We start from the raw sequence: 18912 nt of genomic DNA, 5'->3' as shown, positions 1-18912 counted from the left end.
CTTAACACTGTGTTGTTGTTAAATGCTGTCGAGTTGGTTCCGACTCATAGCAACCACCTTGTATCAGGTTTCCAAGGTCAATAGAAATCTAGCTTATGGTAGGATACATGTTGTCATTGTCTTCAATGTGAGCAAAACCCAACAAGCCAACAATCTCACCACCCACCCGCAGGTGGCTTACTTTGGACTCATCACGGGGAAAGGCTGATGACCAGAGATGGATGAGACCGTGGTTGGTAAAGTGAAGGCTAGCAAAACAGGGAAACCCTGGATGAGGTCGAATAACACAATCGTTCAAACAGTGGACTCAGCCATCCCAGCTGTCATGGGGATGGTACAGGGTCAGGTGGCATTCATTGTGTCTGTTATACATGGGAACCCTAGTGTGTACAGTGGGATAAGCATTGGGCTGCTACCCCAAAAGTCAGTGGTTCAAACCTACCTGCTGCTCCATGGGAAAAAGATGAGGGAGTCTTCTCCCCTAAAGATTTACAATCTTGAAAACCTTTTGGAGTTGCCCTGTAGGGTTGCTATAGGACAGTTTTGACCCAAGGGTAGTGGGTTTGGTTTGGTTTGGTTTGGCTTCAGGTCATCATGAATTGGAACCAATTCAATGGCAGCTGACATCAACAACCATTAGTTGAAAAACACCAGAATTCTTTTGGTTAATTCTCCTTTAATTCCAGAGGAGAAGTGGTCACCAAGAACTGCGATGCTGAGAATAAGAGACTGTATCACAACCAAGTGTTTCAAACTCTCTACTCTTTCACGATTTAAACAGGGTTTGCTTATGGGCAGAGGTTTTTTTGTTTTTTTTTTCTCCCTTTTTTTTCTAATCCTGGAAGATTTGGTATGACTTCAGGCAGTTTCCATCTGATTCTCATAAGTCTGTTACCTACTAATTAATGTCGTTTTTATTTTTAAGGTCAATATTGCCAACAGTTTCCAACAAGAAAGAGATAATCTTACCAATCAAATAAAGGTGAGGTTCAGAATTCAGTTTCTTAATAAACCAACTGAGACCACGCTTTACTTAGACATTGAATTCAAAGGTCAGTTTCTTTAGTGCCCTGCCTATTTTTGGCTTATAGAAAATGAAATTGTTACAAGATGCGTGTGTTTAGACTCTTGAGGGACTACAGGAGAATTGTAGATGGTACCCTGATGTCTAATTAGGAAACTGGCCATCTGTGAAAATAGGAAACCCACCAGAGAGTGCTAGCCCAGAGGCATAGCCACACTGTTTCCTCCTTTATGGACTTGAGACTTGGATTCAGTTTGTAACTGAGGGTCACAGCCGGGATATAGTCTCCCGCCCACCACTGAGAGCTTTTGCCATATTGTCATGCCATATTATTATTAGGCGTCCCTGGGGAGGAAGGGTCACACAAACTGTTAAGCACTCAACTAGTAACCAAAAGGCAGTGGCTGGCACCTAACCCAGAGGGTCCTCAGATCACAGGCCTGGAGATCTGTTTCAAAGAGGTCACGGCCTTGAAAACTCCATAAGCAGTTCTACACTGCACACATGGGGTCACTGTGAGTCAGAATGAATGCTACAGCAAGTCATTAAAACAACAACCTTATGGTCAATTCACGCCCTAATTCAGTAATTAACAATAATACAATAAAATCTGCAAAATCCAGAACTGTGTAAGGTGGAAATCTGTTAGCAAGGAAAACACAGATATCTTCTCTTTAAAGGGATTCATAGAAAAGTGTGAGACCACACCTGTCAAAGTTGGGAAACTTGGGAGATCTGGAAAAAGTAGGCATCCCCATCGGTTCTGGTTCTCATAGGTTTCACTGTATTGACATTTTGTGGATACAAATCAATGTGACTAGAAGCCAGTTTCACATGTAACACAAAGAGATAGTAGCTGTTAAAAAACAATAGTGACAGCAAAAAATAAAGTTTTTTACTTGTGTGTTAATGTTAAGTCAGTTTCAACTCATAGCTACCCTGTATAGGGTTTCCAACAAATGGCTGATAGGTTTGAAGCTCCAACATTGTGGTTAGCAGTCCAGTGCTTATCGTACAGTGCCACACCTGGACACTGTCTTCTCTCTTTCCATATCTATCTATCAACTATTATTTATCTATCAAACTATCAATTATCTATCTATCTGTCTATCTATCTATCTATCTATCTATCTATCTATCTATCTATCATCTATCTATCTATCTATCGACTTCTGGTGTGGCACTATAGGCTCAGCATTGGACTATGAACCACAAGGTTAGCAATTCAAACCCACCAGCTGCTTCTCAGAAACCCTATACAGGGTCTCTATGAGTTGGAACCAACTCAGTGGCATGCAACAATAACATAGATGTATGTTATTGTGTTCTGTAATTCTGTGTTTTCTTGCCCAACAAGTTTCTGAGCTAAAGATTGAACTGTGTCTCCTTCTGCCTTTGTTAAGGAGTGAGCCAAGTAAACACAGAGGCATTAAAGGCTTATCAGAGACTAGAAGGGAGACTTTCCCCACAATGGCTTCAGAACAATTGAGGGATCAAGAAAAGAGACGGACTTTCTCATTCATTCAACAAGTATTTGCGTGCCTATTGTTCTTCCAACGTTGGCACATAGTTAGCCACGATCTTTAATGCTACGTCTGTGTCAGTCCTAAAATGATCCTGGGAACATATTGCTGTAGAGCCAATTTCAACTGTCCCATAGGGTTTCCAAGACCTTCATTTTCCCAGAGGAGAGACCCTGTGTGAAACTGTAGGATAAGTACTAGACTGCTGCTCTTAAGGTTAGCCATTCAAACCTGCCAACCACTCCTCAGAAATCCTACACTGGGTCACCATGAGTAGTAACTGGCTCTATAACACTTACCAAGTAGAATGCCTTCTCTTCCGACCTTGGAGTGAACCTTTCAGTTAGTAGCTAAGTGCTTAACTATTGTGCCACTAGGCTGTTGAGAACCATGTGAAATCATAGAAGGGTAAATGCCTCCGAGTTCCGCAATGACGTCATAATTCTTGAGAGAACAGAGCCATGCCATTTCTAAGCTTTGGTGGCATTGCAGAGATGAGAGAGAACGTTTATCAAGCATGAGCAGAGTGTCTGCACATTGAATACATATTCATTAAACATGAGCGGTTGACATCATTACCATCATCTTCTCTGTTGTCATTACTTCCAGGGAGAGAGCCACCGGCCTCTGCATCGATTCAAGAGAAGATGGATCATCACCACCTTGGAGCTAGAGGAGGAAGACCCAGGGCCCTTTCCCAAACTCGTTGGGGAGGTAAATCTCCTAGGTCAAGGGCTGAGCCTTGGCAACATCTGTGGTAGTGACACCTGACTGGAGAGAACACTGGGCCAGGGCTTGGGAGACATGGGTTCTAGAACCCACTCTACTTCTTCCCGAGTACCTGACTCCAGGCACGCCTCTTCTCTGTGCGAATATGTGTTGAGGGTATGGCATCAGAATCACACCTGGCAACAGGCATGTTAATTCCAGTCTGCGAATACATTTTCTTTAGGCCATGTTGAACCTAAAAACAAGACAAAAGAAAAGTTTTTTTTTTTTTTTTTAATTTAAGAATAGGGAGATGTTAAAGATGTTCTGTACTTCTAGTGACATTTAAAAAGGAGAAGCCTTGGCACCATGGGCTCTGCCTTCTCATGAAGTAATCATTAGATGCGGCCGGAGATTCTATAGTGCCGCAGTCCCCACCATTTCCTGTTGCCTCTTTCATGCTGAGACTCAGAGTATCCACCATTGCCCTGAAGAGAAACAAGAACACGTTGGAACAGTGGGATTTTTACACTTGGCACATGTCCTTTAATTCCATTTGCTTCCTAGTCTCAGTGGGCCTTTGTGTTTTGAATGGAGTGACCAAGATTCTGTACAGCTCTGATTTTTCTATGATTATTAGAAAAAATGGTTAAAATCATTTGGTTTTTTGATGTTTATAATAATGGTGTATACCTACTATAAAAGAAAGCAAACAGCGAGTTCTCAAGGCCCAGTGGTTAAAAGTAAGGGTTCCCAAGAGTCAGTGGGGCCCAGTAGGTTCAGATTCCAGATATATCGTGTTCTTATGTATAAAGTCTGTATCCTCCCTGCTTGTTTGCTCATCTGTACAATGGCACCCACCTAAGTACCCACCTGACAGCATCGTTTTAAAGGTGAAGTTGGCAAGGACAAATAAAGCATACAGTAATCTGGAGCATTCTAAACTCTTTCTAAATATCACTGTAGGGTTAGTTATTGTCCTCTTTGCCTCAAGGGAAAACCAATAGTGAAAACCGGCATGCATTCTTCCAGATATTTCTATACAGCTTTACTAATGTAAATCTGTATTAAATGAATGCGGTCACACTATGAGCATTGTAGTGTGATCTGCCTTTCTTGTTTAATACATGCGTTCTTTTAAGAACTATATGGGATCAAATTGAGAACAGTAACTCAAAAGATTAGATAGGAGATATGGGGCAGTATTAAGTTTATGTTAATGGCAGGGGGAGTGGAAAAGAAGAAGGAGAATTGTTCCAAACCTAAAGAATGCCATCAATGTCACTGAATTCTAGATCTGGCAACTGTTGAGTTGGTGTATGTTTTGCTGTGTGTATTCTCAACCACAGCAAAATACATTTAAAACAAAGCATAAGCAGCCATCACCTATCTCTGGGAGGCTGTAGAGTATTCCAGGGTATGTTCAGAGAGCACTGTTTTGTGGTCCCCCCCACACTGATGGACACCTGTATTGTTTCCAATTCTTAACTATCACAAACCAAACAGTCATCAACATGCTTCCCCCATCTCTTGTTTCCTTTGTACCAAATCCCCAGATGTGGACTCTGAGGGTACCGTTCGTTGAAGATGCTGTCGATGCTTAGCCCTGATACTTGATCTGCACAATAATTTATTCTCACCCTCTTTTTTTTATTGTTTCTTCTTCCAGCTGTTCAATAACATGTCTGATTCAATGTCATTACTGTATTTGATCAGTGGACCTGGTGTGGATGAATATCCAGAGATTGGTTTGTTTTCTATAGAAGATCATAAGAATGGGAAAATATATGTTCACCGCCCCATTGATCGAGAAACAACGTCATCTTTCATGGTACCTGAAATTTTATATTCTCTTAAGCTTGGTTTGAAGGAGCCCTGGTAGCATAGCAGATGATGAGTTGTCCTGCTAACCACAAGATCAGCAGTTCAAATCTACCAGTAGCTCCTGGGAGAAAGATGAGGTGTTCTGCTCATGTAAAGATTTGCAGCCTTGAAACAGGGTTGCTATGAGTCCAAACCAGCTCCACAGCACACAACCAGCATCACCACCAAACGTGATTTAGACTCCTGGCGTGGTGCTGGTTCGCAGTTCAAACCCACCAGTTGCTCCTTGGAAAACCTATACAATGTTGCTATGAGTTGGAACCAACTAGATGACAATGACAACAACAACAAGAAACTTGCTTTATTGTAAAACTCTTGCAGGAATACTGTATTTGCTAACTATTCTTGGAGTACAGTGTGTCCCAGGTTCTAGGAGATGGATGAATCATGCACTGTGATGAGTTTTATAAGTATTCATGGAGCACAGAGGTGAATTTTGTACTCGTTTAGAGTGAGGGTTCTGGGGATGACTCTGTAATGATTTTGGTAGTCAGCTACAGATCTTCCTTCTAATGACCAGCATCCCAACATGATCAGGCTATCTGAAAGCATTTGGGGATAGAGTTACAGGATACTTGTAACATTTGCTAATTTCATTTTTCATGAGTCACAGTTTAAATCAATGGAGACAAGGTACAAACAAACCCCTCTGTTTGCTTAATAACTGATCAACAAGGAACTGTATACCTGTTGACAGGTTCTTTATTGTGCATCTTGATGTTCTTTCTCATTGCTATGGTCTACTAGAAAAGACAGGTTTTGAAGTTGCAATTCAGGTTCTAAACCAGGAGAGGAACTTTTAAAGGAAAGTCCCCAGTTTCCTGAGCTTCTCTAACAAAATATCACATGCTGGGTAACTTAAAACAATAGGGATTTATTCTCTAACAGTTATGGAGGTCAGCAGTCTTGAATCAAGATGTTGACAGGGGTTGGTTTCTGGAGGGCTCTGAGGGAGAGTCTTCCTTGCCTCTCTCCTATCTACTGGTGGTGGCCAGTCACCCTTGATGTTTCTTGATGTGCATAACCATCACTCCATCTCATTCTCCACTGACATATTGCATTCTTCCTTGTGTGTCTCTCCTCTTCTCTTCTCATAAATACACCAGCCATCTTGGATTAGGGCCCAACCTAACTCATGGGCCCTAATCCAAGATGTTAACTATTTATATCTGCCTCGACGCTGTTTCCAAATACGGTTACATCCCAGGAATCTGGAATTAGAACTCAAACATAACTTTTGAGGGGACATAAATCAACCCACAACACGCCAAAAATTACATGCTGGTGTATCACATTGTCCACTCAATTTTCTAGAGAACTCAAGTTTGGTTCTATTTTGGACTTCTATGGAATGAAGCTATTGGGGATGGAGGCTTCTTGCTTAGACTGGTTTGGCACTACATCAACTCCTTAAGGGTGGGGAGATGTTGCTTAACTCTCAAGAAGACCTCGTTATACTCTTCCCCAGTGCTGTCTTCAAACAGTTCATGGAAACATAGAATGGAAAGATAACGGAATCTTCTTTTGAACTTTTTGGGGTCTCCTCATTATAATAATATAGATATTCTTAACTCATGGAGGGTCTGTGGTTCTCTAACTTTTCAACAGACAGAACTTAACCCAAACTTCATAAAGACATGGATAAATATATTACTCAAAGGCAACTCTCTAGGTCTTCTCTCGCCATATAAACTCTTGATGCAGACCTTGCAGTCTGTGAAAAAGCAGGCTTATTGCGTGGCCGTAAGACAAACTTCACAGTCTTTAAGAAGCAGATGGATGGCCTCGTGAACCGAGCTTGTTAAAATGAATATTCTGATTCAGTTGATCAGAGTAGGGCCTGACACTCTCTGCATTTCCAAATAAGCTCCTAGAAGATGCTGCTGCTCTGTGGGCCACATTGAAATGCAGGGTCTGAGAGCATAGTCCTGGGGTGGCACTGTGGGTTAATGTGCCAGACTGCAAAACCGTTTGAACTGCAAAGTCGATGGTTCAAGCTCACCAGTTGCTCCTTGGAAACCCTGTACAGGGTCGCTATGGGTTGGAACTGATTCGATGGCACTTAACAACAACAGAGCACAGTAGTGAGGGCCTGGTGAGTACAAGGATGGCTCGTGGCACTTCATTCTCCTGTTTTGTTTATTTTAAAAGCATCTTTAATGGGGTATTAAGGGCTGGCATGTTTAATATGGGACTTTGTGCTAATTCAAGAAACCCTGGCGGCACAGTGGGTAAGCACCCAACTATTACCTAAAATGTCAGTAGTTTGAACCCAACAGATCCTCTGTGGTGGGAGAAAGATGAGGTGGTCTGCTCCCCTAAAGACTGACTGCCTCAGAAACCCTAGGGAACAGTTCTATTCGGTCCTGTAGGGTCGCTGTAGGGTCAACTCCGTGACAGTGAGCGTGTTGGTTTTGTGCTAAGGAGCCGACACTAAATTCCTGGTGCTTTCTGAAACTTGAGGTTGAGATGGAAAATTTGGTACATCTCAGAACAGTTCCAGAGACTGTTAGAACAAAGTGAAAACTATGTAGAGAAAATGAGTAGCATTCTCCACGGGCTTGGTTAGGCCTAGATTTTAAGGCCCTACATTGCACTTCCTTGTCTAGGCTAAATCCATGTGCTAGTCCTTCAAAGGACTGATGACCATTGTCATTTTACATTGACTGTGTGATCATTAGTCCCCTTGTTTGACTAGAACCTTCCATGAGGGAAGGTACAGGTTGGATATTTCAAAGTATGCCCCTATCCAATCCATGATTCTCCGTCCCATCCCTGGCTCTCGTTCCCAAACATAGCTCTTGGACCCATGTTTTGTTTTACCTTCTCTTCAACACTTTGGACTACCTGAAACTTACACATAAGTGTCTGAATCTCTGTTGATAAATATACTTGTAAATTCCAAATGGGGAGAGTTGGCATTTCTCCAGCTGAGAATGGAGTTTAATACAGAGGAGGTTCTTAATTAAAGATGTTGGATGAGTGGAGGGGCACAGTCAAATATAGTGTGTGCCTTCCAGAGGTTTACACTTTACTTAGGAAGACAGGAGACAGATCGATGAAAGGTCACTAATTGCCAATGAGTTGATTCCAATTCATAGCAGCTCCATTTATGTTAGAGTAGAACTGAGCTCCGTGGAGTTTTCAATAGTGGATCTCTCAGAACTAGACTGTCAGGCCTCCCCCCCCCCCCCCAAGATGCTTCTAGATGGAGTGGACCCTCCAAGCTCTCAGTTAAGTTAACTGGTATGTTAAGCCTCCATATCACCCAGACTTGATGAACGATTAATCCATTGTTGTTGAGTTGATTTCGACTCAGAGCAATCCTATAAACCAGAGTGGGGGTGCATCACGGACTCTCCCAGACTGTCAATTTTACAGAAGCAGACTGCCACATCTTTCTTCTGTGGAGTGACTGGCAGGGGTGGGGTGGGGGTGGGGGTCCCTCAAACCACTGAACTTTACGTTGGCAGCTCTGGGCTTAACGACTGCAACACCAGAGCTTTTTGATAAAAGATTACCAACCATGGAAAGTGACATCAGCAAGGTGTCATATACTGTTATTATTCAGTGCTGCTGAGCTGGTTCTGACTCATAGTGAGCCCGTGAAGGGTTTCTAAGGAGTGGCTGGTGGGTTTGAACTGCTGACCTGTAGTTAGCAGTCCAGTGCTCATTCTACAGAGCTGTATCAGGATTTGTAGGGCCATGTGAGCACTACACAATTTGAACGTTCTAGCCGAAACCTCTGTTTCTCTAGATGAAAGTTTAACATTGGTTTGGACCATCCATAAGACAAGATGACACCCATGAGATCCCAAAGGAGTGATGCAAACTAGCCCAAGCATTACAAACATGCTTGGGGGTGATAGGAGAGGCTGACTTCTTGTTAGTCTTATGCAGTGTTGGGTTACCTAACAGGAAAGCTAAGTGTAGGCTTCTTTGTGCTGACTTACTCATCTGTAGTGAACAATTTCATATTTTTTCACCATAGCAAAGATTCTACTTCCAAGACTGGCTTCTACATCTCTCTCCAAACACCACAGCGCCCTCTACAGATTCAAAGCCTATTTTCACATTGACCATCCCTGATAGGGACAATGTATCCAGTCAGCGATTTAAGCATGAGCTTGCTTATGCTTCCTTACTAATTTGTAGTAATAGTTGCTAAAACTGATCACTACGGCTCTGTAAGGAAGCACAAGGAAGCCTGGGCTTACCTTGCTTATTGGGTCCTATGCACCTGCAGGAAAGCTGATGGGGACAACTGATGTCAAATTTAAGACTGTCAAAAAGGGGAAAAGGCTGACATTTTTCTCTGTAGGAATCCTATCAATTTATATCAAAACAGGGCTGGTTTCATAGGAGACAAATACAACCAAGAAAATCCATCCATTTACAGTCCTCAAAAATAGCAATTGTTCACCTTTATCATCACAGGGTCAGCTTTGCTTAGTTATAACCTATGTGTGTAAACAATTTCATATTGTGTACTTGGCATTTAAGGACCTCTGGTAGCGCAGTGGTTACAAATCGGGTTGCTAATCTCACAGTCAGCAGTTTGAAACTACCAGCTGTTCCATGGAAGATGAGGCTTTCTGCTCCCGTAAAGATTCACAGCCTCGGAAATTCTGTGCAGGGTCGCTATGAGTCGGAACCAACTCCACAGCACATAACAATTTGGCCTTTGGGGGGGGGGTTCCATATATTCACTTGTGGGTAAGAATATCGATCCTGTGCATGTAATTTCAGATAGCTATAGGCTGATCTATCATGCAGATGCACCCTGGTTTGTTTATCTAAGGGTGTAAGTCTCTGGGCTAGAACAAACAGCTGAAAAGCCTCTCTAAGGTCATAAGTGTGCCATGCCACTTCCCTTCTCCACTGGGACCCTGCATCCCCTGGAAATTCTAAGCGTCTTGCCAAGGAATAAACAGCACTCATGTCTCTCAAGCAGCTCATGGAACTAACGGTCTCTGATGTAGCTTTTAGGGTACTAAGTGGGATAGGAAATAATAACAAACATAAATGTGTGGTTGTAAATGGAAGAATTACAGTTTTATAACCAGAAGTCAGGGTGAATGAGAAGCAGTACCATGATAATTATGGAGGGGATGAGGAACATTGGATACACAAGCCAATTTTCTGGCACAGAAATTTGAAAATGTATGCTCGTGTCCCTGAAGCTGAATAGCTCACTCGTGGGAGCATGGCAGTGTCCTCTGGAATATGTGGAAGGGGAGGCCGCTGAACCCCAGTGGACTTCTGGCCCGGCCGCCATTCTAATGTACCTGCTGGGACCATCATGGCGGACTCCACTGAGCCAGCAATGTGTCTGCAGAGAGAACATGCACAGCTAAACAGAGAAGTCCACTTGGGAAGAGAGACCACCGCCTGAGATTTGTAAGGGAACATCCTGCTATGGATTCTGAAGAACTGTCTCCACATCTTTCTGGACTTGAACTTCTGTCATGGACTCCCAGAAAGTCTGAATTCCTGTGGCTGTGTGTGAGACCTTGCTTTGGGGAAATAGAATCTTTCTTTGAAGATATTATCTGTTAGTTAATAAGGCCATAAAAGGAACCCTCAGCTGCCATCCAAAAGGTGGCAGTTCGAATCTACCTGTCACTACAAATGCACCCATCCCTCTGAGGGAGGAAGATAAGGCAGTATGCATCTATAACGACTCACAACACTGGAAGTCCTAAGTGCTAGAGAATCTAGAGGGGTCAGAATCAACATCCATGGGGTTTAACGAGATTACGTCAGACTCATATGGCTGGTGTCTTAGAGAAAGACAGTCATGGGAATGGAGGTGATGAAGACATAGCTGTAAGCAGAAAAGGAACACCAAGGATTGTTAGCTGCCCTTGAGAAGCTGGGAGAGAGACCCGGAATGAATCCTCTCTCAGAACTCTTAGTAGAATGGACATGGCCAACACCCTGGTTTGGATGTTCAGCCTCCAGAAGTGTGAGGAAATGCATCTCTATCTTTTAAAGACACTTACTTTGTGAGATTTTGTTACAGCAGCTCTAGGACCCTAACCCAGCCTCCATGCTTAGAGTTGAAAGGTCCCTTAGCCTTAGTAAGTGTTAGGTGCAGTAACCTCCAGAAGGTTCCTTCAAGGATCAAAGGCGTCCATCTGTGTGGAGGATTCACTGAGACTCAGTGTCCATTCCTATTCATGTTTGGGTTTTTGTTTCATTATTTTTAAGTCAGCACATTGCTTTGTCTTCTAAATGTTTATTGAGCACTTATAGAATCGACTAGTTGGCAGGGGTTTGGTTTGGTGAATCTGTGCCAAGGAGCCCTGGTGGCACAGTGATTAAAGCACTTAGTTGATAACTAAAATGTTGGTGGTGACAGCTCCCATAAAGATTACAGCCTTGGAAATCCCATAGAGCGGTTCTGCCCTTACAGGGTCACTGTGACGGTCTGAATCAGCTCAGTGGTAATGGCTTTAGTCTGTGCAAGAGGAGCTCTGGTGGTGCACTGATTAAGCACTTGGCTTCTAACCAACAAGTTAGTGGTTTGAACCCACCCATTGGTTCCTAGGGAGAAAGATCTGTTGATCAATACAGATTGCAGCAAACACCCCATAAGGCAGTTCTACTCTGTCCCATGGGGCCTGTGTGAGTCGGAATCAACTTGATGACACCCAGGCACACTAGTCCCTGGGATTAACAGTAAATGAAAGTACATGATCCCTGCCTTCATGGAATCTTCCAGCTAGAGGGGGAAATGGACACAAGACTCACAACTATACTCATGGGTGGACTCCTGGTGTGGTTAGCCCTGGATTGGTGACCACAAGGCCAATGGTTCAAACCCACCAACTGCTCTTTGGTATGGCCTCGCCAACACTTAACAACAGCAACACTTGCGGGTATGTGACTCCACTGCTTTAGCGCCTTTCTCTGCATCTCAGGTTCGTTTTGATGTTGTGGATCGCTCAACAGGGGACGTCGTGGATAAATCCTTGTTTTTCAGTATCAGGGTCAGTGATGTCAATGACCACGCCCCCCAGTTTCTGGAGGAGAAGTTAAGCATCACAGTGAAGGAGAGCCAAGAAGCAGGTGAGTGCCTGAGGCTGCAGGATCCTCCCACCCTGTTCTGTGAAGGTTGTCCTGCGTGTCTAGTGATGGGGAACTCCGTTGTTCACATTGACCTCCGGGGACATTTCATTGCTCATTTCTCAAAGGCTGCAGTCCTGGATAAGAAGAAAACACCCTGTAGTCAGTGAAATGGCATGCCATGGTGTCCCTTTTCACTCCTGATGTGTAAATGTCACTGTAACAATGATGCCAAATGCAAGGTGGTAAGAAAATCCTGGGGTCCTGGTGTGCCACTGAGGATAAGTACAGGGCTGCTAACCGTGAGGTCAGTGGTTCAAACACACTAGCTGCTCCTCAGAAACTATGCACAGGGTCACTATGAGGTGGAACTGACTCAATGGAACTCAACATCTCGGCACATATGGGAGCATCAAGAGTCAGAACTAACTTGATGGCAAGTGATTTGAGGTTGTGTTTGTGGGGTGCAGGGAGGTAAGTTTCTAAAGGGTTCTGCAAATTTCTTATCTGTAACATGACAACACAATGGCGCACCAAGCTGAGCAAAGAAGTAGCCTTTATTTACAAAATCAATTTGTCTTTAAGGTAGGAAATTAGGAGACTTCTAAAAAAATCCAGAAAGCATGCTTAATGCTACTGTCTAGAAGAGGGGTGGGGTTGTTTAGTGCTGTCGAGCTCGTTCCAACCCATAGGGACCTTGTACAGGGTTTCTGAGAAGCAGCTGGTAACCTTGAACTACTAACCTTGCGATTCAAACCAACTTTGCAGTCTAGTGCATTAACCCACAGCGCCACGCCAGGACTCCAAAGGCCGTCTGAGGCCCACGAAGTCATTTGGTCTGATCCTGCCAAGGCAACTGCAGTTCCAGCCATTGCGTTGTTGTTAAGTGCTGTCAAGTCAGTAGCAACTCATAGTGACCCTGTACAAGGTTTCTGAGGAGTGACTGGAGAATGTGAACTGCTGATCTTGTGGTTCAAACCAACCTTGCACACCAGTGCATTGTCTTTGACCAAGTACAGCAGATTAATGTTTAAGTTGATAATTTTGTATGGTCTGCAAATCATTTTATAAATTTTGGCAGAAGAAAGCTTCCCCACCCCTAAGGCAAGTGAATTTGAGGTGTGGTTTGGTTTATCACCTATCAGTATTCTTAACATCTGTGTATGATTATACACACACTGTAGTTAATGCATGTATATGTGTATGTATTCACAGACTGTTATATGTAATTATATATATATATATATATATATATATATATATATATATATATATATATATATATATATGGTGCTGTTGGATAAAACTCTGGATTGCTAACTGTTCAAACCCACCAGCCACTCCTTGGAAACTCTATACAAGGTCGCTATGAGTCAGAACTGACCCCATGTTGCTTAACAACAACAACAGCAATCTTACTGTGAGTATCCCACCAGCTAACTTTGGTAGCGTAGTGGTTACAAATCGCGCTGTGAACCGCAAGGTCAGCAGTTCAAAACTACCAGCTGCTCTGCAGGAGAAAGATGAGGCTTTCTACTCCCGTAAAGATTTACAGCCTCGGAAACCTTGTTCAGGGTCACTATGGGTCGGAACCGACTTGATGGCACTTAACAATAACAAGTGTATAATGCTGGGTGAGAAACACAAGCAGCAGCTGGTGAATTTGAACCACTAACCTGGTGGTTCAAACGGACCTTTCGGCCCAGTGTTCATCTCACAGCACCATGTCAGGACTCCATGACATGTATACGTGTGTGTACGTACGTATGCACCTTTATATACGTGCCTACCTACTGACATTGAGTCTGACTGTTGGCAATCCTATCAAGAGGTTCCAAGCTTGTAAATCTTTATGGGAACAGAAAGCCTCATCTTTCTCCCACGGAGAAAAGATGGTGAGTGTGAACTTCCAGTTAGTAGTCCAGTGCTTACCGTACAGCACCACCAGCGCCCCTTCTATACGTCTATAGATGTGTGTTTCCATACATTTTTGAGATCTAATTCATTATACGATATGATTCCGTTTTGCTCTTTAAAGTTTCCTTCTTTGCAGTCATGGTTAGAAATTTCTTCTTGACTCCACAGTTATTTAAATGTCCATCGTCGTCTAGGTCTGTGTTGTTAGTTCCTGTTGTCTTGGTGATCCCATGTATCGGAGGAGAATTGTTCCATAAGGTATTCAAGGTTAGAACTTTTCCAAAGAAGATTACCAGGCCTGTCTTCCGGGGTGCCTGTGGGTGGAGTCAAACTAAAAAACTTTTGACACATAGTTGCAAAGTTCACAGTTTGTGCCTCCCTGGACTCCTTGTATGTCTATAGTCTTGGTGGTGGTGGTTATGTGCTGTGGAGTCGGTTCCGACTCATAGCAACCTGCACAGGGTTTCCGAGGCTGTAAATCTTTACGGGAGCAGAAAGCCTCATCTTTCTCCCCTGGAACAGCGGGTAGTTTCGAACTGCTGACCTTGAGGTTCACAGCCCGATTTGTAACCACTATGCTACCAGAGCTCCTTGTCTGTAGTCTTAGGCTTAGATATTTAATCAGTTAATATTTAAATGCCCCATGCCATTTAGCAAAGAGCCCGTTGCCCTGCTGGGTTAGCCAATAGTAACAGCTTTAAAACAATTCTTTCCAGATCTACCTATTTTTCAGATGTTAACAGTTGATTTGGACCAAAAAAACACTCCAAATTCTCAAGTCCTTTATTCCCTGGTATCTCAAACGCCATTGCTGAAAGAGAGCAGCTTCCTGATTGATCAGAGGAGTGGAAAAATACAGCTCTCAGGATGCCTGGATTATGAGGTGATGTGGATTTGATCTTTTCTGAAAGATGCTGTGTGTTCCCTGTCACACACTTGGCATCTCTGTATTTTGTGAGGAGCCTTCTGTGATGGGGTTCTTCTTTGCTAGTATTTCCCTGGCATGTATGAAACGACTGAGATTTCCTTTTTGCTTCCTGTAGACTGCTCCTTTGTTTACATTACTGATCAGAGCGAGAGATTTGGGGAAACCACCATTGTCATCTACGGCCACCGTCCATGTCCATGTGCAAGATGATAACAACCACAGGCCAGTGTTCACCCAGGACAGTGTAAGGCACCTGGTCCCCCTAAGTTCAAAAAGGCATGGCCCCCGACTTCTGGGATCTTTGATACTGGGGTATCCTCCATCACCCAAGATACACATAATGTTCAAATGTAACTTAAACTAAAATCAAACAGTCAGCCATATTCATCTGGAATCCTCTAGTCCGAGTCATGTGATCTTACACTTTTGACTGCTTTGGGCAAAGAGCATTTGTGCTCATTGTTTCCTTTACTTCTCGGAACTCAGGCAAAGTTTCTGTTCTACGGATGAGGCCTGGGAATACAGAACCCCTGTCCACTCTGAGTTATGGTTGGTTTCCTGTTCTCAGTACTCTTGATGTTTGGGAGTGGACAGTTCCTTGTGGTGGGGGCTGTCCTGTGCATTGTAGCATCGTTAGCATTGTACCTGGCCTCCACTCATGAGATCCCAGTAGCCAGCCACAGATGTCTGCAGACATTGTCAGCTGTCTTCAGTAGGGCAGGCTCCCCCCTGGCTGGGAACCCCGGTCTCACATTGTGTTCAGGGTCCTAGAAAGGAAGATGAAGAGATGGGCTCAGAACTGGCTTCTTTCCACTCAGCTGCTTCATGTATCAGGGATCCAGGCATGCTGCCATATGCAGTAAGAAACCACCCTGCAATTCTGGAAATACCCCTTAAAGTATACAAGATTGCTAAGAGAGAAAAATACACTCAGGATCTGTGTTCAGTTTTTACTAATCCATCTGGTTTTTAAGAATACATATTCAAATACAATAGTTTTCATTTTCTACCCAGAATAGAAAAGGTAATAGAATTGAGAAAGAAAGACATTTTATAAACTTGGACACATCAAAGAGTGAATTCAAATAGACAGCCAGTATACTAGAGCAGAGATGTCAGCTTGAGGATTAAGGTGCGCCTGACCCAAGCCATGGTATTTTCAATAACCTCATATGGATATGAAAGCTGGACAGTGAATAAGGAAAATCACAGAAGAATTGATGCCTTTGAGTTGTGGTGTTGGAGGAGAATACTGAAAGTGCCATGGACTGCCAAAAGAACCAATAGATCTGTTTTGGAAGAAGTGCAACCAGAGTGCTCCTTGGAGGCCAGGATGGCTAGGCTTCATCTCTCCTACTTTGGACACATTGTCCGGAGAGAACAGTCGCTGGAGAAGGATGTCATGCTGGGTAAGGTGGAGGGTCAGAGAAAAAGAGGAAGACCCCCAACAAGATGGATCAGCCAGGTGACATCATTGATGGCATCAAGTGTGGCGGCAGTAGTAAGGTTGGCCCAGGATCAGACATTGTTTCGTTCTGCTGTGCATGGGGTCGCTATGAGTCGGTTCCGACTCGATGGCACCTGACAACAACAAAAGCATACTAGACTGAGATTGTTGGTAAAAATTGATCATATCAATGAAATTTCAGAATACTAGTTTTAGGATGTTAATGCCCTAAATGAATATGGTATATGTGTCAAATTGATGAGTAAACTATATTTCTGAGGACAAAAAAGAAAATATGGCATTCGACCAGCTGTTCCACAGAAGAAAGATGAGGCTTTCTGCTCCCGTAAAGAGTTACAGCCTTGGGAACCCTGTGCAGGGTCACTAGGAGTTGGAACTGACTCCACGGCACAGCGCCACCACCACCACGTACGGTTAAGTCACTCAGCTGAAATTACTGCATCATGCAGTAGTCTACAACAACAACCAGGACCGTCTCAGCTTGCAAATAGAATGTGTGGCATTCTTGGATTTCTCAAGCTGCACGTGTCCCAAAAATTGCATGACTTAAGCTCATTTTAGATGTCTAAAAACTGTGTGACTTAGCTTGTTTTAGATGTCTAATAAAGAGGTTTTGCATAGAAAAAAAGCAGGTTTCCATTTCTTTTCCTTTTTCACCTGGCCTCTCTCAAGGGGGATTGTCTTTTCTTTATTTGTCTTTTTCTAACTGGTGGTGGTGGTGGCTGTGTGCCGTGGAGTCGGTTCCGACTCATAGTGACCCTGCACAGGGTTTCTGAGGCTGTAAATCTTTACGGGAGCAGAACACCTCATCTTTCTCCTGTGGAACAGCTGGTAGTTTCGAATTGCTGACCTTGCATGGTTCACAGCCTGATTCATAACCACTATGCTACGAGAGCTCCTTTTTCTGACTACATAGATAAAAATCCTCTCACCTCTTCCTGATACCTTCTTCCCTTGGTCCTTTGTTCTTCACAGCCTCTCCAACGGGGGATTCTAAAAGTGCATGGAAGTAGTCCATTGTCTTTAATTCCATTTTTTTTTTCATGAACTTTTAAAGTGTATTTAACTTATTATTTATTTTCTAGGTACCTTACTCCCCATGCCCAATTACCTATTTTGTTCACAGCACCTAACAGAACCTGGCCCAGGGTACCCATTTTGAATCAATGATGGAAATCAGTATCCTCAAAGGGTGTCATTTAAATCACAGATTTATACATCAAAATCAAGTGTTTTTTAAATGAAAGCATGCCATCAGAAATTACACAGTGTCTGTGACATAATCCTGGAGCCCTGGTAGTGCTGTAAGATAAGCACTGGACTGCTAACCACTAGGTCGGGGCTCAAACCCACCAGCCACTCCACAGGAGAAAGATGAGACTTTGTGCTCCTGTAAAGATATGTTGCTGATGCTAAGTGCCGTCGAGTTGGTTCCGACTCATAGTGACCCTGTATAGGATTTCCAAGGAGTGGCTGGTGGGTTTGAAGTGCCGACCTTTAGGTTAGCAGTCCAGTGCTTATTTCTGCAGCACCACACCCCATACAGGACCACTGGTGTGAGAACAACATGCCAGGCCCTAAAAACAGCAGCGACATGATATACTTGAGTCCTATTTCAAAATGCTTCCCTGGCTTGGTAAAAGCAAACCTATGCTTTGAAAAATTAGCCCAGGGAAAAACTCATCTGTGTTGCTGCTATAATGTACTTATCTGGAGATACTATCTTGTCACCAAAAATATTGAATAACAAGCTATTTTCAAGATCTATATGTGCTAGAAAAATGATTACCTTGATCTAAATAATTGCAACCGTCTAATTCTAGGAGCAGAGCAAGATATTTTAGACAGCAAGAACTAGAATGCATATTACTGCTCTTAAAATTCTAAGAAAAATAGGACAAGTTGGATTCAAGAGTTCCTTTTAAATTGTTCAGCCAGAGACACCGAATCTCAGCTAGAAGGGATGTTTATTTTTGGTATTTATTCTGCTGTAAGAGATGGGGTTTCAAATCCCTTAAGACCATGTTCAACAGCAAGAGAACTTTCCAGGTTATCGTGGTCTTACGGACTTTTGGCTGGTGTTTCTTTGTCTCAGGGACCTGAAATACTGATTGCTTTCTTCAGTATAAATTACAGATACCTGAGGGGCAAGTCAGCCCTGGTGTGCTACGCCTCCCAGTCCGAGACCAAGACTCACCATTTACCTCAGCTTGGAGAGCAAAGTTCAACATATCCAAGGGTGATGAAGACAGGCATTTTGACATCTCAACTGACCCCGAAACCAATGAAGGGATTCTAAGTGTCGTCAAGGTAACATATCAGGGAAGACTGGTAACCCAGTGGTTGTAGATTCGGAGCTCTCTTTCTGTACGACAGCTAGTGTCAGTGG

General features: G+C 43.3%; 1 protein-coding gene across 1 annotated transcript in view; it reads left to right on the top strand.

Moving 5' to 3' along the window:
- Window positions 1–18912, top strand: part of CDH26 (cadherin 26) — a 43713-nt gene that overhangs the window by 5828 nt on the left and 18973 nt on the right. Inside the window, exons 2-8 of the mRNA XM_006873399.1 lie at window positions 926–982; window positions 3157–3261; window positions 4925–5086; window positions 12066–12213; window positions 14844–15010; window positions 15171–15299; window positions 18648–18833. Of these exons, the coding sequence (XP_006873461.1) occupies window positions 926–982; window positions 3157–3261; window positions 4925–5086; window positions 12066–12213; window positions 14844–15010; window positions 15171–15299; window positions 18648–18833 (954 nt within the window). The remainder of the gene's footprint in view (window positions 1–925; window positions 983–3156; window positions 3262–4924; window positions 5087–12065; window positions 12214–14843; window positions 15011–15170; window positions 15300–18647; window positions 18834–18912) is intronic.

This window comes from Chrysochloris asiatica, unplaced genomic scaffold (genome assembly GCF_000296735.1).
Source record: "Chrysochloris asiatica unplaced genomic scaffold, ChrAsi1.0 scaffold00238, whole genome shotgun sequence".
NCBI classification, from domain to species: Eukaryota; Metazoa; Chordata; class Mammalia; order Afrosoricida; family Chrysochloridae; genus Chrysochloris; species Chrysochloris asiatica.
Note: the sequence above shows the minus strand (reverse complement) of the source record. Positions and strands in the feature narration are given on the sequence as shown.